The following is a 27,368-nucleotide window of genomic DNA, read 5'->3' on the forward strand; positions in this document are numbered from 1 at the left end:
GCTGTCTATAATAGGACAAGGATTTGGTTGTAGGAACTTAAGGTGAGATTTAAGAGGCACATAAGACTTCATATACATCTCTGCATTACAATGAGTTTCACCCTGCACGAATCATTTTTAGTCATATAGGGATGACATTTGGTATACAAATTCTGCACAAAGGCAATTTTATTAGGTGGAAAATGGCTTAAATCGATTCTTATTTGATGAGGATTATTCTGTACTGGTTTCAGAGTAAGTTTGATATTCTTATTTTCAGACTCTCAGCACTAAACTTCTGAATTTAATAAATAAATGGTTAGGCACTTCTTTGTGGTGCCTTTTTTCCTCGTTTTAACTTAAAAGACAAGTTATTAAATCTAGAAATGTGAATACCGTTCAGGCTTTCCAGACCTTTCAAGATTTATAAATCCTTCATTGCCATGTTAAAGATTAACATAGGATCTCTAATTCAGGATGGAACCCTAAAGAAAATCTCCCACTGAGAACAGCTAAGGAACACAGCTAGCTCTACATGAATAATATTAACCTTCGTCTATATTATAAAAACTCAGGATTGTTGGCACGTGTAGCACACCTCTAGACTACAAACAAGTACTTGCAACAAAGCCCAATTGTTGCCAAACCATTACAACTGCACTTACTCCTAGCAAGGCTCACCACTGCATTGGGTCACCCTGTACTAATCCAGGCCTAATATAGACTGAAAATACTAGTACTGCAGCTACAATGTTACAATTAGTCCTCTCAGCAAAGTCCCATAGTGCTTTTATACTACCTTAGTTCCTACTCTATGCAACGTGCAGTTTCCTGTACTCCTTTGTTTTGAGCTGGCGACACTTCTGTAATCTTATGCTTGTGAATTTTCTGTTTTATAAGGTTTATACGAAATTGATGCATGCAAGGTATTTTTTGTTTCAGAACATATTTTGATGCATTACCAATGCCATTTAACTTTTCTAAATACAACAAAAAATGGTAATAGCTGGTTTGCATTTAAAAAAAAAATAGAAGTACTTCACCTATCCAAGTGAATTGTTAACACAAACCTTTAGGTTTGGGGAACTGTGCTAGGATCTATGGGACAGGTACCTCTCATGCACAGAAAGTGCAATGATTAAAGGAAATTATGTGAGTTTATGCTAGCCATGTTGGATGCATTTCATAATTACAAGATCCAACAGTTCACTTAACTGTTTGAAAACTGTAAAGGTAGGGTAAACTGTAGGGTAAACAAATCTTTACATTTTCAATTATATAGGAAAATATTATGGAAGGCATAGGCCTCTCTAGTGGTGCCCATGATCAGAAGGAAATATGGGTACAAAACCAATATTATTCAAGAAAAAGTTAGTCCAAAACCATACTAAAATGTTATTAAAATATAATTTAAAAAATGTGGTATAAAAACCACCTTATTGAAAATGTAAATAAGTTTTGAGTTCAGAGATTATTTCACTTTTGGGGTAAGAGGCAATACAAAAACCTTTATCTAGAGCGAGAGCTGTATAAATAAATGGCATTTTAACCAAGCAACATGCAACTCCTTTGGAAATGCTTTACGTCACACAAGTATGGAGACTGGTAAAAACCAGAAAATTGAAGTTTCAGTAAACATTGGATAAAAAGAATTTTACTAGAGATGGGATCGTGGTAAATTTGTAAGTGCTAAACTTGACAATGCATCATTCCCAAAAGATGATGTAGTGCAATCCAGGCAAGATACTTGCCCCATATCAGAGGGAGAGATGTGCACTAGAGAAATAGTCTTGATGTCAGAGATGTTCAGAGGGAACAGCTTGACAAAATGCTTAAGATGTAAACATTCCTTGGCTTAAATCACTAGACCTACAAGATTTTTACAGTAGGGCTAGGTTGTTTAGCAGTATGAAATAATAGCTGAGTATTTTTTATTTGCTTTTATTGTCTCTCCATTTTCCATTTAACATAACTCTAGTTGAGATACATTATGTAATGTAAAACCCAAAGTAACATCCTGAATCGTGGTTAAGGACATGGCTACACTTGCAAATGTAGAGTGCTTTGAGTTAAACCAGCCCTCGGAGAGCGCAGTAGGGAAAGCACTGCAGGTTGTCCACACCTACAGCTTCAAGCGCACTGGTGTGACCACATTTGAGGCACTTGCAGCGGCATTGGGAGAGGTGCATTATGGACAGCTATCCCAGCATGCAAGTGACTGCAACGTGCTTTTCAAATGGAGGGTGGGTGGAGTGTGACAGGGAGTATGTTGTGTGTATGTGCGAGGAGAGAGAGTTGTTTTTGGGGGACTGAGAACATGTCAGCATGCTGTCTTGTAAGTTCAGACAGTAGCAGACCCTCCTCCCCCCACCCACCTCCCTCTCTCACACACAAAACAACCATTACTGTGAAATGCTGTCTTGGAGCAGATAAGCAGCTGGCTGTCAGAAACGTAGCTTTCAAAGGGCGTATCCGCATTCCTGCAGCGATTCAAAAACAATGACAAGAGTGGCCACTTGACTTAAGGGGATGATGGGACGTTTCCAGAGGCCGATCAGAGTGCAGTAATGCAACACCTCGTTCACACTGATGCCCAGGCATTTCAGCCAAGATGCAGCAAGTGTTAATCTTCTCGCTGAGGTGGAGTACCAGGAGCGCTCTAGCCATAGAGTCTTGCCAGTGTGGACGGGTAGTGAGCTAGGGTGCCCAGGGCTCCTTTAATGCGCTCTAACTCGCAAGTGTAGCCAAGCCCTAAGGAATGTAGGGTGTGACAGGCTCTTCCAAGGAAGAATGATTTTTGTGGTCCAAAGCACTTCAGTGGGTTGGATAGCAGATCAGTTCCTAGCTTTGTCAGAAATTTGTGTGTGACCTTAAGCAGATTACACTCTCTGTGTGCACTGGTTCCTCATCTGTAAAATAATATGCTCTCTTACTTACCCCTTGCCTAACTTGTCTCTTCTGAATTTAAACTTTTTGGGGTAGGGATTGTCCTTACTTTGTAGTGGTGCTACACCTAGTACAATACGGCCACTAATGTCATAACAATAACACAGGTTTCAGAGTAACAGCCGTGTTAGTCTGTATTCGCAAAAAGAAAAGGAGGACTTGTGGCACCTTAGAGACTAACCAATTTATTTGAGCATAAGCTTTCATGAGCTACAGCTCACTTCATCGGATGCATACTGTGGAAACTGCAGAAGACATTATATACACACAGAGACCATGAAACAATACCTCCTCCCATCCCACTCTCCTGCTGGTAATAGCTTATCTAAAGTGATCACTCTCCTTACAATGTGTATGATAATCAAGTTGGGCCACTTCCAGCACAAATCCAGGTTTTCTCACCCTCCGCCCCCCCCTCCCACAAACTCACTCTCCTGCTGGTAATAGTCCATCCAAAGTGACCACTCTCCTTACAATGTGTATGATAATCAAGGTGGGCCATTTCCAGCTCAAATCCAAGTTTTCTCACCCCACCCCCTTTTTCCAAAAACCACACACACAAACTCACTCTCCTGCTGGTAATAGCTTATCCAAAGTGACCACTCTCCTTACAATGTGTATGAAACTCAAGGTGGGCCATTTCCAGAACAAATCCAGGTTTTCTCACCACCCCCTCACCCCACTCTGAACGCTAGGGTACAGATGTGGGGACCTGCATGAAAAACCTCCTAAGCTCATCTTTACCAGCTTAGGTCAAAACTTCCCCAAGGTACAAAATATTCCACCGAGAAACAAAGGTTCTCTGTCTGTCTATATGCTGTTTCTGCTGGGGATAGACCAGGAATGGAGTCTTCGAACTTTTAGTAAGTAATCTAGCTAGGTATGTGTTAGATTATGATTTCTTTAAATGGCTGAGAAAAGAATTGTGCTGAATAGAATAACTATTTCTGTCTGTGTATCTTTTTTGTAACTTAAGTTTTTGCCTAGAGGGATTCTCTATGTTTTGAATCTAATTACCCTGGAAGGTACCTACCATCCTGATTTTACAGAGGTGATTTCTTTATTTCTATTTACTTCTATTTCTATTAAAAGTCTTCTTGTAAGAAAACTGAATGCTTTTTCATTGTTCTCAGATCTAAGGGTGTGGGTCTGTGGTCACCTATGCAAATTGGTGAGGCTTTTTATCCAACATTTCCCAGGAAAGGGGGGGTGCAAGTGTTGGGAGGATTGTTCATTGTTCTTAAGATGCAAGGGACTGGGTCTGTAGTCACCTAGGCAAATTGGTGAGGCTTTTTACCAAACCTTGTCCAAGAAGTGGGGTGCAAGGTTTTGGGAAGTATTTTGGGGGGAAAGATGTTTCCAAACAGCTCTTCCCCAGTAACCAGTATTTGTTTGGTGGTGGTAGCGGCCAATCCAAGGACAAAGGGTGGAATATTTTGTACCTTGGGGAAGTTTTGACCTAAGGTGGTAAAGATAAGTTTAGGAGGTTTTTCATGCAGATCCCCACATCTGTACCCTAGCGTTCAGAGTGGGGTGAGGGGGGGGGTGAGAAAACCTGGATTTGTGCTGGAAATGGCCCACCTTGATTTTCATACACATTGTAAGGAGAGTGGTCACTTTGGATAAGCTATTACCAGCAGGAGAGTGAGTTTGTGTGTGTGGTTTTTGGAAAAAGGGGGGGTGGTGAGAAAACCTGGATTTGTGCTGGAAATGGCCCACCTTGATTATCATACACATTGTAAGGAGAGTGATCACTTTGGATAAGCTATTACCAGCAGGAGAGTGAGTTTGTGTGTGTGGTTTTTGGAAAAAGGGGGGGGGGGTGAGAAAACCTGGATTTGAGCTGGAAATGGCCCACCTTGATTATCATGCACATTGTAAAGAGAGTGGTCACTTTGGATGGACTATTACCAGCAGGAGAGTGAGTTTGTGGGGGGGGCGGAGGGTGAGAAAACCTGGATTTGTGCTGGAAATGGCCCAACTTGATTATCATACACATTGTAAGGAGAGTGATCACTTTAGATAAGCTATTACCAGCAGGAGAGTGGGGTGGGAGGAGGTATTGTTTCATGGTCTCTGTGTGTATATAATGTCTTCTGCAGTTTCCACAGTATGCATCCGATGAAGTGAGCTGTAGCTCATGAAAGCTTATGCTCAAATAAATTGGTTAGTCTCTAAGGTGCCACAAGTCCTCCTTTTCTTATAACAATAACACAGACAACACAATGATCTGAAGGTAACAGCTATAAATTGAGTAAACAAAAATTAAAACGGGAAACAAGGGCAAAAAAACCTAACAGGACCCAGCTCAATTATAGGGCCTGTGCTTTCAGTCGGGGATAAGAATCGCTTGTAGATCATCCTCCCTGCAACTTGAACAATGTATTAGTTTAAGCCGCAACTGGGGCGACTCTCTTCCCCCGCCCCAGCAGAGGCCGAGCTGGGAAACCATCCCTGGTTTCACAGCAAGGCTGTGGCTAGCGATGCAGGATTCTGCAAGAGCAGGCCTGAAGTGAAGGCAAACTGCGCCCCCGTCCTGCTGACGGCGCTGCTGCGCAGGGCGCTGACAGACACTGCAGAGCTGGCCCTCGCCACCAAGCCTGGCTGCTGCGGCCCAGCACCAGCCCCCTCCCTGACAGCAGAGCTGGGTGGGAAGCGGGGAGAGGTCGGTCCCATGGCGCGGCCTGGCTTCCCTTTCCCCCGAAGCCCCCTGCCGCCATCTTCCTTTATCGGGGAGGGGGGAAGTGGCACGTGCCTCAGCAGTGCCCCCCCCGTACACGAAGGGAAGTGGTGCTTCATCAGAGACGGGCTGCACACGCCCCTAGCTTTCGACCCTCGCTACGACGTGTTCTCCAAGCCGCCTCTGCCCCGCGGTCGGCTCATTAGGCATTTTGAGCCAGCCTAGTATCCGTACCCGCCCTGGATGGCTGCCTTCCGCTCGCAACTGTGCGTCAGACGTCCTTTTTATTGCGCACGCGCTGGTACCGCCACTCCAGCCAACCAGCGAACGAGGTAAATAAACAAACCCGCGAGCCAACAAGGCACCCCCTCCCTTCGCCACCGCGGCGCGAGCTTCTCCGCAACTGCCCGGCCCGGTCCCTCGAGACCCGTTGTAACCGCCTGTTAGCAGGCAGTAGTGACGCTGACAGCCCCTCCGCTGCTGGGGACAGAGCCGGAGCCTTCCCGCCCCGGAGAAGGAGTGAGTGCGGCGGCCACACAGTATGTCTCTCCGCGGGCCCCCGGGGCTCCTCAGGCTGCCCCATCGCGTCCCCGCCCCGCCCCCTGGCTCCGATTATTCCGCGCAGAAGATGAGTATCCCGCCGCTCCCTCGCAAGCCGCGGCCTCCCCCGAGGAGGAGGAACGGGCGCGGCGGGACGCTGCCCCTGCCGGAGGGGGGCCTGTTAGGGGCGGAGGTGTTACTGGCGAAGAAGCCGTTTGCGTCCGCGGCACTCGCCGCTGCTCTCTCGCCAGGCCCGAGGGTGTGTCAGGCACGGGCCCCGCCGCGCGCCCTTTTGCGCCGCTCTGCTGCTGCCTCTCGAGTGGGGGCTGCGGTCTCCAGCTGCTCCGAGCGCTGAGGGCCGCTGCAGCCGGGAGAGCCCTGCTGGGTCACGTCGAGCCTGTTCCCCTCTGGGGCCAGCCAGCCCGCCCGCCCTTGCTTGAGACGTGCAGGGCTTTGTTCGCTCCGCAGCTAAACCCTGCCGGTGCTAGCGTGGGTGTCTTGGTAACTAACCATCCCGCATCCGCGTGGGGATCCCGTCGGCCCGCGCCTCGGGGTTCGGCCGCCGCTGGCCCTCCTGCTGCCTCTAGTTCCCCTCTCTTGGAAACAGTGACTTTGTCTAGCATTTGGCCTTTTTGATACACACAGCAGCTCGTTCTCCGCCCCCTGATCACTGCTTGGCCAAGCTCTGCCTGTTACCGCTGGGCCCCAGTATATGTAAAATAAGCCCCTGGTGTTCAGGGGTTTGGAATGTTCACGGTGTGTAACAGCTTTCACGGTGTGTAACAGCTTTCAGAGTAGCAGCCGTGTTAGTCTGTGTCCGCAAAAAGAAAAGGACTTGTGACACCTTAGAGACTAACAAACGTATTGGAGCATAAGCTTTCATGAGTCTCTAAGATGCCATAAGTACTCCTTTTCTTTTTCTGTGTAATAGAAACTTCTCCTGTTTGAGGTCCTTTCCCAAAGCTTGAGCCAAATCCCTTTTAGATGTGCTCTGGGACTGGGTCACTGCAGAAAAATACTTCTGACTTTTTTCTTTAAACAAATCTAACTCCCTTTTTAGAGAAGAATACAAGGAAAACTGCTAACATTTGAAGCTTGAGATTTTGTTTGGTCATAGCAGACAATGAGCACTAATACCTCTGCTTGGCTGGCAAAAATGTGCACTAGGGAGTACTGGGAGCGCTCTAGGTGTGGAGTCAGACTTGGATTTACAAGAGCTAGAACTCTTAAATGTTTATATGTATGAGTATGTTTTTGGTAAAGGAGTGGTGCATGGATGCATGGTATGTTGAGTGTGACCTTTCAAAATTTGTTTACCTAAACATCTGTAGCTTTAAAATTTAGCAAATTGATTTTCTTAATTTTGGGTTGAGTTTAAGTCTCAGTGACGTATCCCAAAACAAATCCTGGGTTAGGGAATACTTGTCTGGTGGTTGTAAAGTTTTGACTATTTAGGATATATATGACTACTTAGTGATCAGAATCCAGAACTAAGAAAAGCTTAACCAAATCCTACTTGTATTATATCATCCCTTGCCCAGCTACATCATTTGGTTCTCCTACCACCTTTTTGACCACTTGCATGGTATCTCCTGGCACTTTTTTCCGGTTTAAACCTAAAACCTTAGATGAGTTTAAACTTTTTAAGACTGAGGCTCCAATCCTGCAACAAGCTCTGCATAGGTGGATCTTTGAGCCAGACTCCTTTGGCTTTGGCACAGCTGTGTGTGGGTGCATGGGTCCACCTGCATGGAGCTCATCGCAGAATTGGGGCCTAAGACCTTATAGGTTTAATCTGTTTCAGCCGCTCTAAAGATTTAGAGTGGTTTAAGCTACTTAATGCAGATTTAAGGCCTATGTTAAAACTACAGAAAAGGGAGGATTTACAGGGAGAAGAGCACTGGTCAAGTGGCAGGAGGTGTTTTTCTTGACTGCACTCATAGTTATATGAATGCAGAGAAAAGGGAATGTGCATAAGGTCTCCAGTAATAAGACACATTGAACTTTGGCTGTTTGGTGCTTCTTAGTGCAGAGTTTACTAATGATGATGATCAATGCCTGTTAATCTTTGACTGGTATGTGTTAGAGAATTGGGGACTTTCCTTTTGAAAGGAAAACAAAACTGCCCTACATATACACACACTGGAAACTAAATGTAAAAAAACTAAGTTAATGAACTGTTACAGTTGCACAAAGTACCTAAGACAGGAAATGTGAAAGTTAAGGTTTCAGAGTAACAGCCCTGTTAGTCTGTATTCGCAAAAAGAAAAGGAGGACTTGTGGCACCTTAGAGACTAACCAATTTATTAGAGCATAAGCTTTCGTGAGCTACAGCTCACTTCCTAGTTTCCACGATATGCATCTGAGGAAGTGAGCTGTAGCTCACGAAAGTTAAGGTTGTAACCGCCCTTTTGCATGTATGCATTTGAGCTTATCACACATGATCATAGCTGCTCATGTGTATTTCCAGTTGTAAAAACTGCTACGTTGTATGGCAGAAATAGTATGTCATTATGCTAAAAAATATTTTGAGAGCTTGGAAATGTGAGTTTGCATTATTTAACCCTGCAACCTTTAAAATAAACAAACCTACTTTTCAAAAGTGATAGTATTTTTGAGTGTCTTAATTTTTTTTTTTTGCTGCCCAGATATGACACCTTAATGGAACTTGACGTTAAGAAGCTGCTGTGCACTATATTAAAGTTAGGTCCATTTAAGGTATTTCAGGTAGAGCATCCAAAATCACTTGTTACTTTTTAGAAAATCTTGACCAAAATGGGTAGATTCAGTTTGGTTGGATCAAAAATAAGCAGTTTTTAAATGGCAGTTTCTGTTCTTGCATTCACATTGCTGTAAAAAGAAAATAAAACTTAAAAATATTTTAGGAGGGAATAAATAAGACTGACCACCAGGATCAAGTGCCTTACATTTATAATATACTTTTAGTAAATAAAACAATTCTAATGATGATGGTTACAAACTTACTGTCAGCCTACTGGATATACATTATACAACAATTTAAAAGGAGACTGCCATGGTATTTTTCATGAAGTTTTAAATGCTTTTTGCTCATAGCTCCTTGGATGTTTGACATTTCAATGTGTTGCCATAACGTTTTTGTCACAAGATGGATTGTTACAGTACTGTTGTTCAGGAGTTTTCAGATGCTGCTACTTTTAATGGAAAGTGTGTTCATACATAATGAAATCTACTGACTTTGCAAATGAATAAGAAGGGAAATGGGCTATATTTTGGATCCGCTAATATTGTCTCCTTGAAACAGATTGTAAATGTGGTGCTTTCCTATTGGCTACTGTGCTGACCTTTAGAAGTGTAAAAGTATTCTATTAACACTAGATCATATCCATGGCAATTTGAAGTATCCAGCATATATAGGCAGCCCTTTTCCACACTATGCTACCTCCTAATCTCTATTCAGGGACCCTTCTAATGCGACAGTGTAAAGGGCATAAATGCATTCTCTTCTGGAGCTAGGAACAATAGAAGAAGAATATGAGGGAGGGAAATGCTTCTATGAGAAATTTTTTCTATCCCAAAATAGACAGCGGCTTCTGTACTTACTTTTGATGTAAATAAGCACTTCACTCAGATACTGAATAGTTTTGAACTTTTGGAAAGGCAGTCTGAGTCAGGGTGATGCAGACGGCAGGGTGAAACAGATGGCAGATCCTCTGTGTGGACTCTGTTAGAGGTTAAGATGAGACCTAAAGTAACAAGTCATCCAAGTATAGGTAGACCTGTATGTTCTGCCATCTTAAGTCGGCTGCCATACCAATGTCTGACATTTTGAGAACACTCAAGTCCAGGGCAACAATCTGAAACTTGAGCTCTCTGATTAAGAAATTTAAATTTGAGATCCAAAATAGCCTCTGACTCTCTTGAGGAATCAAAAAGCATTTCTAATAGAAACCCTTTCCCCCTCATATTATTCTTCTGTTGTTCCCAGCCCCAGAAGAGAATGCATTTATGCCCTTCAAATAGTCTCATGAGAAGGATCCCTGAAGAGGGGTTGGGAGGCAGCCTAGTATGGAAAAGGATTGCATATCTATGTTGGATTTGGCACAAGGGAAAGTATTCCTAACAGAACATAGGTACCTAAATATATGCAGAACCATGTACGTACTGTCTGAGAACTCTGATCAGCAAATGATCTCTTATCTTGGTCTGTTGGGCCTTGAGACTTCAGCCATTTATGGTACTCCTTATGCTTGATTGAGGATGAAACCTCTGTGACACTGGGTAGCTCATCATTATGGTCTAAATATGGAAGAAATTATTTTTGTTAACAATACCTAAAAAGGTGCTCACTTGCCTCAAGTGATGGAATCATAGGAATATTATTCAGATGAGAATATTCCAGCCTCTTTCAGTGATCATCTCAGACATCTCCAATATTTGAGCACAGAGGTGTTTGATCTGTAGGGCGCAGTCCCGGGTGGGAGGGTGCATGGAGTAATGTTTGGGAAGGCACGGTTGGGGCCTGGACCAGCCCCCACAGGGGGCAGGGAGGGAGTGCTGCCCAGCTGCTGGTCCTGCGCCCAGGGCTTCGCGCATGGCTGTAGGCCTCCACTCCTGCCCCCAGGTGTGGCCCCAGCCTTGGCCCCCTTACACCATGTGCATCCCCGCCTCCCAGAGCTGCAGCCCTGCTCGGCCTGGCTCCATGGTGGAGCGCAGACAAGGGTAAGAAGGCAGTGTGAGGGGAAAAAAAATTGGGGACCACTGTTTTAGCTGATCAGATCAGTCCAATCCTCCAGGATCAAGACAAGTGATCTCTAAAACAGTGGCAGGCTGGATTTTTTCAAAAATCAGGGCATTCAGAGAGATTTCTTTTCCGCCAGTTGCAAAAGGTTCTTCAGAGCAGGAATAGATAGTGAACAGCAGATGTTCTTCTGGAGTGAAGAACCAATGTTTTCTGTGCATTTTCCCCAGTTCCCTCTAATAGCAAGCATCCTTCCCCATGTTTCTAGAATTCTGTCACGAGCTGTGACAATATAGGGGCTTGTCTACACTTTTACATTTTATAGCGCTCTAACTTGCTGGCTCAAGAGTGTGAAAAATCACCCCCCTGAGCACAGCAAGTTTGAGCGCTTTAAAGTGTGAGTGTGGACAGGCTCTGAGAGCTGGGAGCTCTCTTCCAGTGCTCGCATGTGACACTCACATTTCAAAGCGCTGCTGCTGGAGAGCTTTGAAGTTTCTAATGTAGACGTAGCCTTAAGAAATCCCCTGTGCTTCTCTCGTACATATAGTAGTGAAGGTATTTTTGTTGTGGACAAAAAACAAACAAACACAAAAAACCCCACCCTCTCCAACCACAGTTCCAGTGTCTTCAATCAAAAAGCACTTAGTTACGATTTCCTATAATGGTATTAACATGGTATTAGTCCTACTTTAGAAAAAGGTTTTATGAAAGATGTGAACATCTTTCCACTGAGTAAAACACCATACACATTCCTCCGAACTATATTTAATTCTCCCAGGACTGATTAAAGCCCCCTTTTTTTGACCCTCTGGGAGTCAGAACTTATTTCAATCTCTCTGAGAAGTTCACATTTCATATCTCCATTTTCTGGAGAAGGGTCAGTGAGCTTCAGGCTCTTGTAGCTGATCCTTCCTTTACAATCTTCCATAAAGAAAAAGTGATCTTTTTGTCCTCACCCTGAATCCTTTCCCAGGATGTTGATGGAGGATTACCTTAATTAGACAATCTACTGTTCTTTCCAAGACCTCACTTCCATATTAAGAGAGGTCAAGTTATACATCTTAAATGTTATGAGGGTATTACCTGTTTGCCAAAATAGATCAGTAGTATATCAAAACATCTAGGCTTTTAATTGCTTACCAAGAGAACCATAATGCCATCACTTCCCAAAGCCTGTCCAAACAGACCAGGCTCAATAAAGTGGAGTGTTAAAATTTAGCAAAAATGTGCTACCAAGACTTGAGGCCTATTCCATTAGGAGATAGATTCCCAAACTTTTTTTGCTGAACCTTCCCATTAAGAGATTCAAGTCCAGTGTGGAGCCCCCCCCCCCCTTCTAAGAAACACTATTTTTCCATAGTGCAGGAGGATTTTATCTTGGCTAATAACGTATTGCTTAAGATAGAAAGCACAATATGACTACCCTACTGCTGAATAACCTTGAACATAAAAGAATACTTGATGACCCACCTTTTTGTCTCAGTGAGTAGGATTAGCCTGTTTGCTAGTGCACAGTTTGTGCAGTTTCGGTCTGATTTCTGAGAGTTTCAACTGCAGATCAGTCTCTATGTTCAAGCAGCTTTTATACTTACTTTTTTGATGCAAATAGGGAAAGAAAAACTCATTTCACTTAGATATGCAAAGTGAACAAGTATTTTGATGGCTGTTTAGGACAATTCATGGAATTCTTTTTGAATTAAGAGCCGGAACAGATCAAATCATTTCTCAAAACAGAGTTAACAGCAGCATCAGTCAAATTCTCCTTTATAGTCATGATAATCTTGGCCTTTGCTATTAAGTGTTCTGAAAATGGCTTTTGAAGCAGACTTTGAATCAGGATTAGAATTCAAAATGACCCTGACTAATTGGATAATTGTTCTGAAGTCAATAAGATAAATTTAAATAAAGGTAAGTGCAAAATGCTATACTTAGGAAGGAAAAATCAAATGCACAACTACAAAATGGGGAATAACTGTTTAGGTGGTCGTACTGCTGGAAAGAATCTAGGGCAGGGGTTCTCACACTGGGGCTCGGGACCCCTCAGGGGGTTGTGAGGTTATTACATGGGGAGTCGCGAGCTGTCAGCCTCCACCCAAAGCCCCGCTTTGCCTCCAGCATTTATAAGGATGTTAAATATATAAAAAAGTGTTTTTAATTTATAAGGGGGGTTTAATTCAGAGGCTTGCTATGTGAAAGGTGTCACCAGTACAAAAGTTTGAGAACCACTGATCTAGGGGGTTATAGTGGATCACAAACTGAATGAATTAACGACATGGTCAGACAGCCTCCACTAGCGCAGCTGCCCAACAGGGAGGCTGTGGTACACGCCCCCTCCCACCTCTTCTCCTTGAGGCTCTCATGGCCTGCTACAGGGGGGAGATGGGAGAGGGGGGCATGCACACAGGAGCTAGCAGCAGGTGGGGGAGTGAGGAGGGGAGGGGATCTCTGAGTAACTTTACACAAGTGAAAAAGCCTTCCAGAGACGTAGGCTAGTTTCCACTGGCAACGCTAAAGCGCTGCCGTGGCAGTGCTTTAATGTGGCTTGTGTGGTCGCGGTGCAGCGCTCTTAAAAAAACAAACAAACAAACAAACAAAAAAACACCCTACTGCTCCCAGCGCTCTAAAAAAACCACCTCCACGAGGGGCATAGCTGCCAGCGCTGGTGCACTGTCTACACTAGCACTTTACAGTGCTGAAACTTGCTGCACTTGGAGGTGTTTTTTCCCCACCCTTGAGTGAGAAAGTTGCAGGGCTGTAAATTGCCAGTTTAGACAAGTCCCTAGTAGCAGATCACTGAAACTGTTAAAGGGCCATTAAAGTGGTAATGAGGTCATATAACAGGTAGTTGCCAATGCCCAGGAAGCCTTTTGGCAACATTCAGCTGGCTTTCGTAGGAAAATGTGTTATTGGGGTTTAAAACAGTTTCCAAATGACCAGTCATTTATTCTCTGTATCCAGCAGAAGTATTTTTGACTAACTTCCTTCAAGGAGGAGCTGGCATAGCCAGTGAGTTTATTTCTTGATCTGATTGTTTTATTCAAATCCAGTTTAAGTAAACAAGTCTGGCAGGGAATTCTGTGTAAGAAAGGTTATTAAACTATTGCCTTAATGCAGGCTGTCAATGACAAACATTTTTTTAAAAGGAGAGATTAGGCTTCAGTTTGGTGCAGGTAGTCTGGCTTTTCATCTCTATACAGCAGGGGTGGCCAGCCTTTGGCTCCAGAGCCACACGCGGCTCTTCAGAAGTTAATATGCGGGTCCTTGTATAGGCACTGACTCCAGGGCTGGAGCTACAGGCGCCAACTTTCCAATGTGCTGGGGGGTGCTCACCGCTCAACCCCTGGCTCTGCCACAGGCCCTGCCCCCACTCCACCCCTTACTGCTCCCTCCCCCGAGCCTGCAGTGCCCTTGCTTCTCCCCATCCCCCCCCCGAGCCTCCTGCATGCTGCGAAACAGCGGATCGGGAGGTCTGGGGAGGGAGCGGGAGGCGCTGCTTGGCGGGGCTGCTGATAGGTGGGAGGCACTGGGAGCTAGGGGGGAGCTGATGGGGAACTGCTGACTTATTACTATTGCTCTTTGGCAATGTACATTGGTAAATTCTGGCTCCTTCTCAGGTTGGCCACCCCTGCTGTATAGTATATACCGAACTCCCTGCCACACAGAGGAGAATCCATCTGGCAATTGATCTATAGCTGTTGCTTATTCAGTTCCCTTAGGGAATGTTGTTAGTGCTTTAAGGTGAAAAGGAAGGAGGGTCGGGGGGGGGGGGCAGCAGCAGGATAGGGAGGTCAGTGGCGAGTCAGCTGCATGGCAGGTGGGGGTGGTCTCAGGGCAGGCTGGGAGGAGTTTGGTGAGGTAGGGTGAGGAGGCGAGCAGCAGGTGGGTGGAGGGGGAGACCTTGCGGGGTGTGTGTGAAGGGGCAAGCCGCAAGTTAGCGGAGGGCAGGGGTGGGACCTGGGGTGGAGTGTGGGTGGAAGAGGCAGGACAAGGAGCTAGCCTCCCCCCCCAGGAAAGTTTCACCCACCACCCATGGTCAACAATGTGATGCAGTTGCAAAAGGCTAATATCCTGGGAGTATATTAACAGGGGTGTCACATGTAACACAAGGAAGGTAATTGTCCTTCTCTACTCAGCACATGAGGCCTCAGCTGGAGTACTGTGTCCAGTTCTGGTTGCCACATTTTTGGAAAGACATGGACAAATTGGAGAGAGTCCAGAAAGACCGCAATAAAAATTATATAAATGTTAAAAAATCTGATGTGAGGAGAGGTTAAAAAATGGGCATATTTAGTCTTGAGAAAAGAAGACTTGATAAGTTTTAAAATAAAAGGGCGGTTATAAAGAGGACTGTGATCAGTTGTTCTCCACATCCACTGAAGATAGGTAGAACAAGAAGTAATGGCCTTAATCTGGAGCAAGGAAGATTTTGGTTATATATTAGGAAAAACCTTCTAATTGTAAGGGTAGATAAACAGTAGAATAGGCTTCCAAAGAAGGGAATGGAATCCCCATCACTGGAGGTTTTTTAAGAACAGGTTGGACGAACACTTGTCAGGGATGGTGCAGGTTTGGTCCTGCCTCAGCGCAGGGGGCTGGACTTGAGGACCCATTGAGGTCCATTCCATCCCTACGTTTCTATGATATCTTGCAATTCATTTGCCTCTCTTTTGGGACAGTATTTCTGAATTGTGTGAAAAACTGATACAAATGTTCCAGAATTATATCTTCAACATCTAGGACCAACATTTCACAGTCCATAATGGCAGAAGACAGTGTCAGGAACATAACTAAATTGTCTTGCAGCACATAGCTACTCTAAAGAGCAAAAGTTTTTGACAAAGCTATATACTTTTTTTGTGCATAATTCAGATGTTCATTACAGTTCTATCTTGCAAAGATTGGTTAAATTCATTGAGCTTGTCAAATACGTTGGTCAAATAATCCAGTAAAACCTGGAAGCAGTGATTCAGAGTTGATCAAAAACATAACAGGCACTCCTCAAGGAGTTGGCAGATTCTTTTGGTATCACTTTTGTGGCTAGTAAATAAATGAAGCACAGCAGGTGGCAGTGCTCAAATTAAGGGTAAATTTGGGGAGTCCAGGCCCGCTTTCTACTTTAGGGGCTACTCCACTTCTGACTTATTCAAATGCATGTGGGGGTGGGGGATGTTTTGGCCTCCTTACTACTTCCTGCTTGACCAGCAGTATGGCCAAGAGCTACAAGGAGAACATGCCGTCCCTTGGTGGGGGGAGTTAGAATTCATTTGAGGGTGGTCTGTGGAGAGAGCAGAGTCTGCTGGAGTGATCAAAGGTCCCAGTGCTGGCCCTCTGTGTACTGAGGACCTGGTGAGCTGGGGGCTGAGGGAGGTTTGTGACTGGGTGAGCTGGGAGGTGGGAACCAGGGGGTGGAGTGAAAGTCTGGGGGACCTAAAAGGGGGAGAGAAGTCAGAGAATGGGAGCTGTCACCAAAGGGAACCAAGGGAATTAGGGGGTAAAAGCCCAGTCCTGGGGGAGGTGGGTTGGGGAGGGGAATCAGTGGAAGAGATGGGGATGGCACAATTTAGTGTAGGTGGAAAGGAGCAGGGGAGCTAGGGATGTTGGTTGGGTGCAGAAATCAGGGAAAGGTAGGTTAAAGGCAGAGGCAGTAGGTGGGGATGGGGCAAAAGGCAGTTAAGGATGTAAGGAAGGGATAGTGGCAGGCAGAAGGGGACTTACTGAGTGGAGGAGAAGGTCGGGTAATGGGAGATGGAATTAGGGGTAGGGTAGCAGAGGCAATTAAAGATAGGGGAGGCAGGGTAAGAGGGTTAAGCAGCGGGGGCAGGCAGGGAGAGTTAGAGGTAGGTGATGGGCAGAAGGTGGAGGTTAACAGGTGAGGAAGAAGGAGGCAGGGCGGAAGGGAGAAGACAGTCTTGCTGCAGCTGGGCTTGGCTTGGCAGTGCAGAGCATGTCAGCACAGGAGCCACCCAAGACATATGTTGGCACCTCACCCCATCCTGCCTTCAGGACCGTCTGCATCCTTAAGTGCCCTTTTACTCTCCTCCCCCGCCCATAACTCAAGCACTGATATGCAGGGGAGAGGGGAGCCCAGGACCAACAGGAGTGGGGAGAGGTAATCCCTATGGAGCAGCTGAGGAAGCAAACCTGCTCCCTGCAGCAGTCAGTTTCAATTGCTGGGACCCAGCACCTTGCCCATCCAGATCCCCCTCCTGCAAAGGGAAAGCAAATGGGGCTGTGCTGAAGAGGCAAAGGTCAAGAAGGGAGAAGAAGGCTGCACCCTGGGAGGACTGGCACCCCTGCTAGATATAGCCTCCTGCTAACCTCAGGCCTTCAGCCTGGCTGTGTCCAGCATGGGGGAGGGGAGCTCTGTGCCCTGGGCCTGTGTATGTTTCAAGGACCTCTTGATGCCAGCTCACAGAGGGGTACAAAAAGGAGTCAGGTCTTTACTAAAAGCGTGTGTCACACTGGTGGTCATAATCATTGGGAGCTGTATATACAGGAAGTACTGTATATGAGGAGTTATGTGTTCATGATGAAAATTATGTTCTCTAGGTCTTGTAGTTAAAGTACTGAAAGGTACTGTGTTGTGAGACAACCTTCTCCAGATAGGAAGTGAGAGACTCCTGTCTCCCTGGTGGACCATTGTGTATTGAGTATCTTACAACAGAGGTGTATTAGCAGAGTGAGTCAAATGGTAATGAAGTGAAGAGTTTGTAGATTTTTCAGAAGGGAGATTAACAGGAAGAAGTAAAAAGGGGCAGGGCGGGAGGGAGAGATAATCCTGTTTTCAGGTGAAGATCAAAGGCCTGGTCCGCTGTACATCTCCGGGTGCGCAGAGAGAGAGACTGGCATACTTGTGAAGACAAGCTGCCTGCAGGCTTGATCTTGTGCAAGAGAGATCTCAGCCATCCTGGTTGAAAACACTGGGGAAAAAGACTTGAGGTAAACTATCCTGTAGGAGATACAGGAATGTCCTCTGAATTAAATTCACACTCTAGAAAGTAAAAAAGAAAAGGAGTACTTGTGGCATCTTTTGAGACTAACAAATTTATTTGAGCGTAAGCTTTCGTGAGCTACAGCTCACTTCATCAGATGCATTCAGTGGAAAATACAGTGTGTTACGTCTCTATTTTATATGTAACCATTTGTTTACAATAATCTTACTTACAATCATTTGAATCTCTCTACTTTGATAATAAACTTATTCTTGTTTTCACTATAAATATGTCTAAGGGCTATGTGTTAAGCAGAGTGCTGATCCTGAGTTTCCTTGTAAGCTGGGTTCTTTGGGAGCAGGGCATCTCAATGTTTGGTGGAACAGGGGCTGAGTGCTCCAGAGGGACACTTCGAGACTGGGGGTGGCATGTGCCTATCGTTAAGCTAGACAGAGACAGTGAGGCCTGCAGAGATGTTGAAGGCAGTGCTTGTGTTTGCCAGAGGTTGGTGGAGTCAGGGAGCTGATCCACAGCAGGCACAGACAAAACTCCCTCGTGCTAAGGGCAGGTGGTAGCGAAGGGCCTCGCAATCCTGGGTACCTTTGGGAAGCATCACACAGTGCTAAGGGCTGGGAGCAAGATTGGGACCCCTCCAACAGGGAGGCTAGTACTCCTGGGATGCAGCCTTCTGCTTCCCAGTTGCAGAGTCCCTACCGGCCTCCCCAAAAGAGGAAGGTAACTGCTGGTTGGTGGCTGCTGCAACTGTGGCAGTTAGGGAGCCTGGGTCTCACTGACTGAGACCTTCACAGAGCCCATTTGCTTCATTTGTCAGACAGAGCCCCCTCCTGACCCTGGGCCTTCACCAGGTCCTCCTGCCACCTGATTACCTCATTGTGCCCCCTCCCCCACCCTTCCAGTTATTGGTAAATAACCTCTGTTTCTTCTTCAAGGAGCCTCTACACTGGGATAAATGTGACTTTGATGGTATGCCTTAGATGCATTCACATAACAGAAATCTGTACGACTGCAAATCTGTACGACTGACTGCAACTTAAAGCTCATAACGCACATTTACAAAACTTTACTCCTTACATTTAGCCTCAAGGTCTGGTGCAAAGTTTGGGAGAACAGTATTACAATCTTTGTTCAGCTAGAACTCCTCAGCTAAGCTTTTTGTGGGGGAGAATACTGCTTGCTAAACTTCTAAGAAGTGAGGATATACAGCAGCTCCTTGAAGAAGAAATAGAGGTTATTTACCAATAACTGGAGCTCTTTGAGATGAGCTCTCCTACAAATTCATACTACCTGGCCACCCACTTTCCTTCCCTGGAATTATGTCTCTTTGCTGAACTCTTAGGTTCAGGTCCTAGGAGATGAGGCTGTAGGGGTGCCTCAACCACTTTTATACTCTGGCTCCCAGAACATTAGGACCAGTGAGAGAAGCAGGCAGGTGCCACAATGAGCACTGCTTCTAGAAGATTCTGTTTGCTGCATCATTGCTACATCTTCTAAAAGTGTAAATGTGCGTAAAGACTTATCTCAAAGAACTCCAGTTACTGGTAAGCAACCTTCACTTTCATTGTTCTTGTTCATATATTAATACTAAAACATTACATTATAATTATTAAACTATCGAAATAGTTAATTCAAAAGTAAAATGAGCCACTATTTTATCCTGAAGCCTTTTGCCCCAAAATTACATAAAGCTTATAATTGACAGGTCTGAATTGTTGATGTGAAGGCATGTGCTATTGCAAAAAGTTTTTGTACAGCAGAATAGTGTGATTCCTTTATTCTTTCTTTTGTTGCTACATTCCCAGGAAACATTTTCTTTGAATAAGAAGTCATCCTCAAAATAATCTCAAACCATACAATGGCCTCAGCTGTAATCAGTTCAGTTCCCACTACTGCATCTCGCTTTGCTCTATTACAAGTGGATAGTGGTAGTGGTTCTGATTCAGAGACTGGAAAGGGAAGAAGTGGTCGAGGTGCTGGGAAGTCGCAAGCTTCAGGGGGAAAATCAACTACAAATGAGAAGAAGAAAGAAAAGAGGAGAAAAAAGAAGGAACAGCAGCAGAGCGAGGCTAATGAGGTAGAGAGGCTGTTATATTTTCAGTAACATACAAGGTGTGCAGTTATGCCAGATGCCTTGGGTAAATTGTTCATCTGTTAGCTGAGTAATGTGGCTATTTTTGTTGCTTTTGACATGTTACTTTGTAAAACAAAAGAATGTCAGGTTATAGTCATAAAAAGGAATTATTTTAAAAAATAATTTTTTTCCTCAACTTTTTGTTAGAGTTCAGTCACAACTACACTTCTTTAAATGTGGGAGGCTCTTGACTAATCAAACAACTAGATTTATACATTTAAGTGAAAATAATTTGGTTTCTTACATATCCCCATTTCCTGGTCACAGACCTTATTCAGCTGGAGATATAGGACAGACAGGGAAACATTCGTCTTAGGAAGTGGGAGCTGGTATCTTGTAGTTCCTATAGGATTTTTTCCTTTATATCCAGAAAGGGATGGAGAGGTCTTGGAACAAGTTTGTAGAATCATAGGTTGTGGGGCTAGTAATGAAGGATGTGGTAGATTTTCTTTGACCTGGAATAGATGTTTCTAAAAAGCAGATTCAACTTGTAGGACTTGCATACCAAATGAGTAATGGAACTCTTTAAAAGAACGGCTTTGGATCTTACGTTCTAGAGCTGATCAAATAAACAGCCCCATATCCTGACCATCCCTCAGTTTCTCTTTCCTCTAGCTTCAGTGAACTTGGAACCCATCCCCTTTCTCTGCATTGGGACAGTTTTCTTAGTTAAACTTTTTGATGGTTAAGTTGTTGAAAATATTCACTTGGAAAATCTTACAAATGTAAACAAAGCTTCCTATAGTGAAACTGTCACTGCACCCAGCCATGGCAGATCTGGGGGGAAAGAAGCCAGTGTTCATGAAATGGTCTTGTGCTGATGTAATGTTGGACATGAACCAAGGCATCCTGTGTCTATAATGCCCAGAAGGTCATTTGAGGATGGGATGTCCTATTTGTTTTCACACCAGCATGTAGGGAAAACAATTGTAGTCCTTATGGAAACCTTTGCATTTCAGAGTCTCTCCTTGTGGGAAGTGTTGCAGATTCAGGTTGTTCAGCTCTTGGAATGATATTCACTATCTCTTCCCAAAAAAAGTCCTCTTGGCAAAGAAGAATCTGGCTTGTCCACATTCAAGAGCTTTACATTTTTCAGACCTAGCTATTAGGGTACAATTTCCTCAAGTAGAGCAACAGAGTTCTCCAGGGATCTGAGGTCTCTCAGCTCCTCCATTTACCAGGAAAAAAGCACAGGTGTGCAGGGGTCCAGTGGGAAGCAACAATCTTTCATTTGTGTCAGGTACTTTGTGCAGGAGTTGAGTTCTGATTGTCCCATGACACTGATAGCATTCTGTGATTCAAGGAGATCTGAAAGTCCTTCTGAATATTCATAAGATAGCTAGAACCATTGGCTGTGTCTGAGGAGTCTTCAAAACTGGCTTCCCTGGTACTGTCTATACAGGCCTTGCAAAGAGAAATATCCCTGGAGTCTCCTTGGATCCAAGCCCCAAGTCTGTTATACCCATAATCTTTTTTCTGAAGCTTTGTTATCCCTGGTATAGAGGGCCTGTGAGTCCAAGATTAAATAGAATCAAAGATCCAAGGATGGGTATAGAAGTGCAATGCTTGGCAGCCTCAAACTGCTCCTTCTGGTGCAGCAACATCTGGTCCACCTACTTAGGCTTCTTGTTAGTGTCGCCTGTCTAGAACAGTTCCCTCTTTGACACATTGTCAAATTGAAAAAGTAGGAAAAATTTAGAAATATTTATTTTAAAAAAATTGGACTAATCCTTTTGGAATTAATCTTAATACCTATTTGTAACAATAATAGGTAAAACAATTTTGGACAAATGTGTTTTTTAAACTGTGGTTTTCAATGTTGCACATGCAATTTTAATTCGAACATTTTCTGATTTTTTGTTTTTGTAAGTGCCTAGCCTTGCTGCTCCAACATTATCAACACCATCTTTATATTTAAGAATGATTCGAGTGAAAATAACATCTAATGTTACACTACCTAAGATAAAATTGTAAGCTTCAAAGTTTGATGTATGCCATCTGGGGTCCAGAAAAATCGTATTTCCCCATCTTCCGGTGAAACAGTCTTTCAGAATTAGTTGCATTGTGGAGGGTCTTAAGTCTGTCTTTGAAACATCTGGAATTGACTTCTGTTCATGAAAATACACAACTGAGTGGACAGGTAGTCTTTTTGTTATGGTATTTCCTATGTCTGAGCACTTTCTATAAAATAAACACAGGAGAGTGTAATAAAACTTAGAGTGAAGTTAGGGCTGGGAGGTCAGCTATGCACTTTAAATGTGAACCGTGAAATTCCTTGCTTTTGAGTTGGAGAGTCTTTAATGTTACTTTTCAACATATTATTTTGTAGTTATCTCAGGGCTTGTCTACACTTCCAAGTTTTGCTGACCAAACTTTGTTGACACCCAAAAGTTGACAAAACAAAAATCGCCAAAGGGTGTTCACACTTGCTCCCTCTGTGGACAGATCATGTCCACATTGCTCACCCTGTCGATGATGGTGTCCCCAATGCTCTGTGGGTATGTATCCCACTGTGCAGTGTTGTGGGAAGGAAGAGCTGATCTCTGCACATCTTGGGATTCTCTCCGAGTTCTCCCACAGCCCCCTCAGCTGCCGAGAGCAGCATCATGAGTAGCTCTGTGAGCTCTAGGTGCTGAAGAATGGCAAAGTAGCACAGCAGTGTGTCCCCCTCCCGCTATGTCTGTGTTCTTAGGGCACAACAGGAGCATTCCAATGATTTGTTCTTTGTTCCCCAAAGGGAGCAGCATACAGATACTTCCCAGAGCTTTGAAAGGGGAGGGGAGCATGCCTGCAGGGCAGCAGAGATCAAAACACTCAGCAGAGCAATCAGGGCAGGCATTGTGAGATACTGGCAGAAGCCAGTTCTGTCGACAAAACAATCAGCGGTGTCTGCACTGTCTCTTTGTCGACAATAAAGGGAGGGGAAAAGACAAAAGTCTCTTGTAGGGGTGGAAGTATTTTTTCACCAAAACAGGGCGTTTTTCACGACAAAAGTCCCATTGTAGTGTGTACGCTCCTGCTGCTTTGTCGCCAAAAGGCAGTTTTTTGCGACAAAACTTGCCAGTGTAGACAAGTCCTAAGGTACTTCTAAGGTGTCTATCACTATAGTGACAGGTTTCAGAGTAACGGCCGTGTTAGTCTGTATTTGCAAAAAGAAAAGGAGTACTTGTGGCACCTTAGAGACTAACCAATTTATTTGAGCATAAGCTTTCGTGTAGTAAAAATAAATTGGTTAGTCTCCAAGGTGCCACAAGTACTCCTTTTCTTATCACTATAGTATTCACATGCCAGAAAACAATTGTAAAAGTAACTGCTCACAGATTGATGTAGTACTTAGCACATGCTTGACTTAAGAGCTGTGTATTGGAAAGCTTGTCTTTTTCACCAAGAGAAGTTGGTCCAGTAAAAGGTATTACCTTACCCTCCTTGTCTTTCTAATATCCTGGGTCTGACACTGCAAACATTAAACTGTTGTAAATATCAGCATTATCAGCTATTAAAACTACTTTGGCTGTATTGGTTTAATTGGTGAAATGAATGTAAGTTATAGGCAGATCCCCTAAGGCTATGTCTATGCTAGAGACCTTACAGCGGCACAGCTGTACCCATGCAGCTGCACTGCAGTAAGGTCTCTTTTGTAGCTGCCCTATACCAAAGGGAGAGAGCTCTCTCGTCAACATAAGCCACCCCCTAAAAGCGGCAGTAGTTATGTTGGTGTGAGAAGCTCTCCCACCAACATAGTGCTGTGCACAGTACCACTTATGCTGGCGAAACTTATGTTGCTCGGGGTGTGATTTTTCACACCCGTGAGCAACATAAGTTTTGGCGACATAAGGAGTAGTGTAGACATCACCTAAATGTCTAAGATAGCCCAATTGGCATATTGTTTCTGTATAATCACTAATATTCTAGTAAATAGCAGCACCATTGATTTATATTCCTGGATCTTGCTTTGCAGCTCCGAAATCTTGCTTTTAAAAAGATTCCTCAGAAATCCTCTCATGGAGGCTGTCTGTCTCAACATGAACAAACGTTGCACAGCCCAGTGGAGAAAGACTCTCAGGAAGAAAATTGGCAAGAGTGGAGACAAAGAGATGAACAGGTAAAGCTTGCTATATCAAATTATTTTACTTGGTTGTCTTGCAGAGTAATGTAATACGAACTTCAAAGGTAAATGTGTGAGAGAAATAGCTATGGCTGAGATTTTTCAAAGCAGCTTGGAGGATTTTCATTCATCTTCCAAAAATTTTAATGAGACAGGGTGGGTAATGTAATATCTTTTATTGGACAAACTTCTGTTGGTGAAAGAGACAAGCTTTTGAGTTACACAGTGTTCTTCTGGACACTCAGGGAAGAGCTCTGTGTAGATCAAAAGATTGTCTCTTTCACCAACAGAAGTTGGTCCCATAAAAGATATTACCTCCCCAATCTTGTCTCTCTAATATCCTGGGTCAATGTAGCTACAACAGTGCAAACAAAAAAAATTTAATCAAAGGACTGGAAGGGACCTCGAGAGGTCATCTAGTCTAGTCCCTTGCACTCATGGCAGGACTAAGTATTAACTAGACCATCTCTAACAGGTGTTTTTCTAACCTTCTTTTAAAAATCTCCAATGATGGAGATTCCACAACCTCCCTAGGCAATTTATTCCAGTGCTTAACCACCCTAACAGTTAGGAAGTCTTTCCTAATGTCCAACCTAAACCTCCCTTGCTGTAATTTAAGTTAATTGCTGCTTGTCCCATCCTCAGAGGTTAAGAATAATTCTTCTCCCTCCTCCTTGTAACAGTCTTTTATATACTTGAAAACTGTTATCTTGTCCCCTCTGTCTTCTCTTTTCCAGTCTAAACAAACCCATTTTTTTTCAGTCTTCCCTCATAGGCCATGTTTTCTAGACCTTTAATAACTTTTGTTGCTCTTCCCTGGACTTTCTCCAATTTGTCCACATCTTTCCTGAAATGTGGTTCCCAGAACTGGATACTCCAGCTGAGGCCTAATCAGTGCGGAGTAGAGCAGAAGAATTATTTCTCATGTCTTGCTTACAACACTCCTGCTAATACATTCCAGAATGATGTTCGCTTTTTTTACAACAGCATTACACTGTTGACTCATATTTAGCATGTGGTCCACTATGACCCCCAGATCCCATTCCGCAGTACTCCTTCCTAGGCAGTCTTTTCCCATTTTGTATGTGTGCAACTGATTGTTCCTTCCTAAGTGGAGTACTTTGTATTTGTCCTTATTGAATTTCATGCTATTTACTTCAGACCATTTCTCCAGTTTGTCCAGATCATTTTGAATATAATCCTATCCTCCAAAGCACTTGCAACCCTTCCCAGGTTGGTATCGTTCGCAAACTTTGTAAGTGTACTCTCTATGCCATTATCTAAATTATTGATGAAGATATTGACCAGAACCGGACCCAGAACTGATTCTTGCAGGACCCCACTCATTACGCCCTTTTCCAACCAGTCATGCACCCACCTTTATAGTAGTTCCATCTAGGTTACATTTCCCTAGTTTGTTTATGAGAAGGTCAGGCGAGATAGTATCAAAAGCTTTACAAAAGTCAAGATATACCACGTCTACCACTCATCACCCCCCTTCCCCCCCCCCCCCCCCACAAGGCTTGTTACCTTGTTGAAGAAAGCTATCAGGTTGGTTTGACACAATTTGTTCTTGACAAATCCATGCAGACTGTTACTTATCACCTTCTAAATGTTTGCAAATTGATTGCTTAATTATTTGCTCCATTATCTTTCTGGATACAGAAGTTAAGCTGACTGGTCTGTAATTCCCTGGGTTGTCCTTATTTCCCTTTTTATAGATTGGCACTTTATTTGCCCTTTTCCAGTCTTCTGGAATCTCTCCCATCTTCCATGACTTTTCAAAGATCATCGCTAATGGCTCAGATATCTCCTCAATCAGCTCCTTGAGTATTCTAGGATATATTTCATCAGGCCCTGGTGACTTGAAGACCTCTAACTTGTCTAAGTAATTTTTAACTTGTTTTTTCCCTATTTTAGCCTCTAATCCTACCTCATTTTCACTGGCATTCACAACGTTAGATGTCCAATCACCACCATCCTTCTTGGTGAAAACCGAAACAAAGAAGTCATTAAGCATTTCCATCATTTCCACATTTTCTGTTATTGTTTTCTCCCGCTCATTGAGTTATGGGCCTACCCTGTCCTTGGTCTTTCTCTTGCTTCTAATGTATTTGTAGAATGTTTTCTTGTTACTCTTTGTCTCTCTAGCTAGTTTGATCTCATCTTGTTCCTTGGCCTTTCTAATTTTGGCCCTAGATACTTGTGTTATTTTATATTCATCCTTTGTAATGTGACCTAGTTTCCACTTTTTGTAGGACTCTCTTTTTGATTTTTAGATCATTGAAGATCTCCTGGTTAAGCCAGGATAGTCTCTTGCCATTACTTCCCTCTACGCAATGGGATAGTTTGCTCTTGTGCCCTTAATGTCTGTTAATAATGTCTAATGGAAGACATGAGACAGAATCTCCTGCTTTGCTCAATCTTTACACTTAAATCTCGTATTTTAAAGATTTTTCTCTGCTGTAAAAATCTTTTGAAGCATCTTTGCCATCACCCTTATTATCAAAAGAGCATTTCAGTTGGCTTATTCTTGGTCCTCTGATGTGCTGAGTTCACTCTCAAATCCAGATCTCTCCAAGAGCAGTGCACCTAACAAGCCATAAGGCTACGAGAACAGTCACATCTGTCAATATAAGATACTTATTAATTGCAATAGATACCCCTATTTTTTTAGTTGATATATTTACCAAGAGTAAGTATTCTCTATAGAGATAGGGGTCACCAACATTTTTAAATGTAATAAAGCAGAGGCCACTGTAGTGTGTGTGCATGTAGTGAGTGCCATTGAAACCTTTTTACCCTGATTCCTCTTGGTAGAACTACTAAAGGCAGCAGTTACACTAAAAATTGTGATGGCTTCAAAATGTTAAAACCTTTTAGCCTTGAGATAAGACCATTTGAAAAACCCTACATCAATCAGTTTATGAAAATGTAACAGTGCCTTTCCACCCTATGATGTCAGTAGGAGAAACATTTATAATTTAAAACTGATGTTCCTTTGTTGATTACAGTAGTTCAGTACTTCACCTAAATATTTTGTTGACTTATAGAATGTCAGTTTATTTTACCATTTAGTGCAATGCCGTTCTGTTTTTACATCTTATTTTAGGTGTGTATTTTTACATTTTTCCTTGTTCTAGAATAGTGAGAGCTATATGAAGCTCTTTACAACGTTTACTAATAGATACGTGATGATCTGGTGTTATTGGTTACTGGGTATCTGGATATCTGATTGTGTTTTCTCCTTTTATAAGAAAACTGATTCATGCAGAGTTGGTGACATCACAATTCTCTATGAATTATGCATTTTGAGA

At 43.6% G+C, this 27,368-nt stretch overlaps 1 protein-coding gene across 3 annotated transcripts in view; it reads left to right on the forward strand.

Annotated features, from left to right (window-relative positions):
- The first annotated feature begins 5,945 nt into the window (after nt 1-5,945).
- Nucleotides 5,946-27,368, forward strand: part of GKAP1 (G kinase anchoring protein 1) — a 41,625-nt gene continuing 20,202 nt past the window's right edge. Inside the window, exons 1-3 of one of the 3 annotated variants that reach the window (XM_073345062.1) lie at nt 5,946-6,144; nt 19,618-19,889; nt 23,905-24,048. In XM_073345062.1, the coding sequence (XP_073201163.1) occupies nt 19,671-19,889; nt 23,905-24,048 (363 nt within the window). In that variant the 5' untranslated portion in view covers nt 5,946-6,144; nt 19,618-19,670. Of the gene's footprint in view, nt 6,145-19,154; nt 19,357-19,617; nt 19,890-23,904; nt 24,049-27,368 lie in introns of those variants that run through there. The other 2 variants (XM_073345064.1, XM_073345065.1) reach the window with 2 other exon arrangements.

The sequence above is a fragment of the Lepidochelys kempii genome, chromosome 5 (genome assembly GCF_965140265.1).
Source record: "Lepidochelys kempii isolate rLepKem1 chromosome 5, rLepKem1.hap2, whole genome shotgun sequence".
In the NCBI taxonomy this organism is placed as follows: Eukaryota; Metazoa; Chordata; order Testudines; family Cheloniidae; genus Lepidochelys; species Lepidochelys kempii.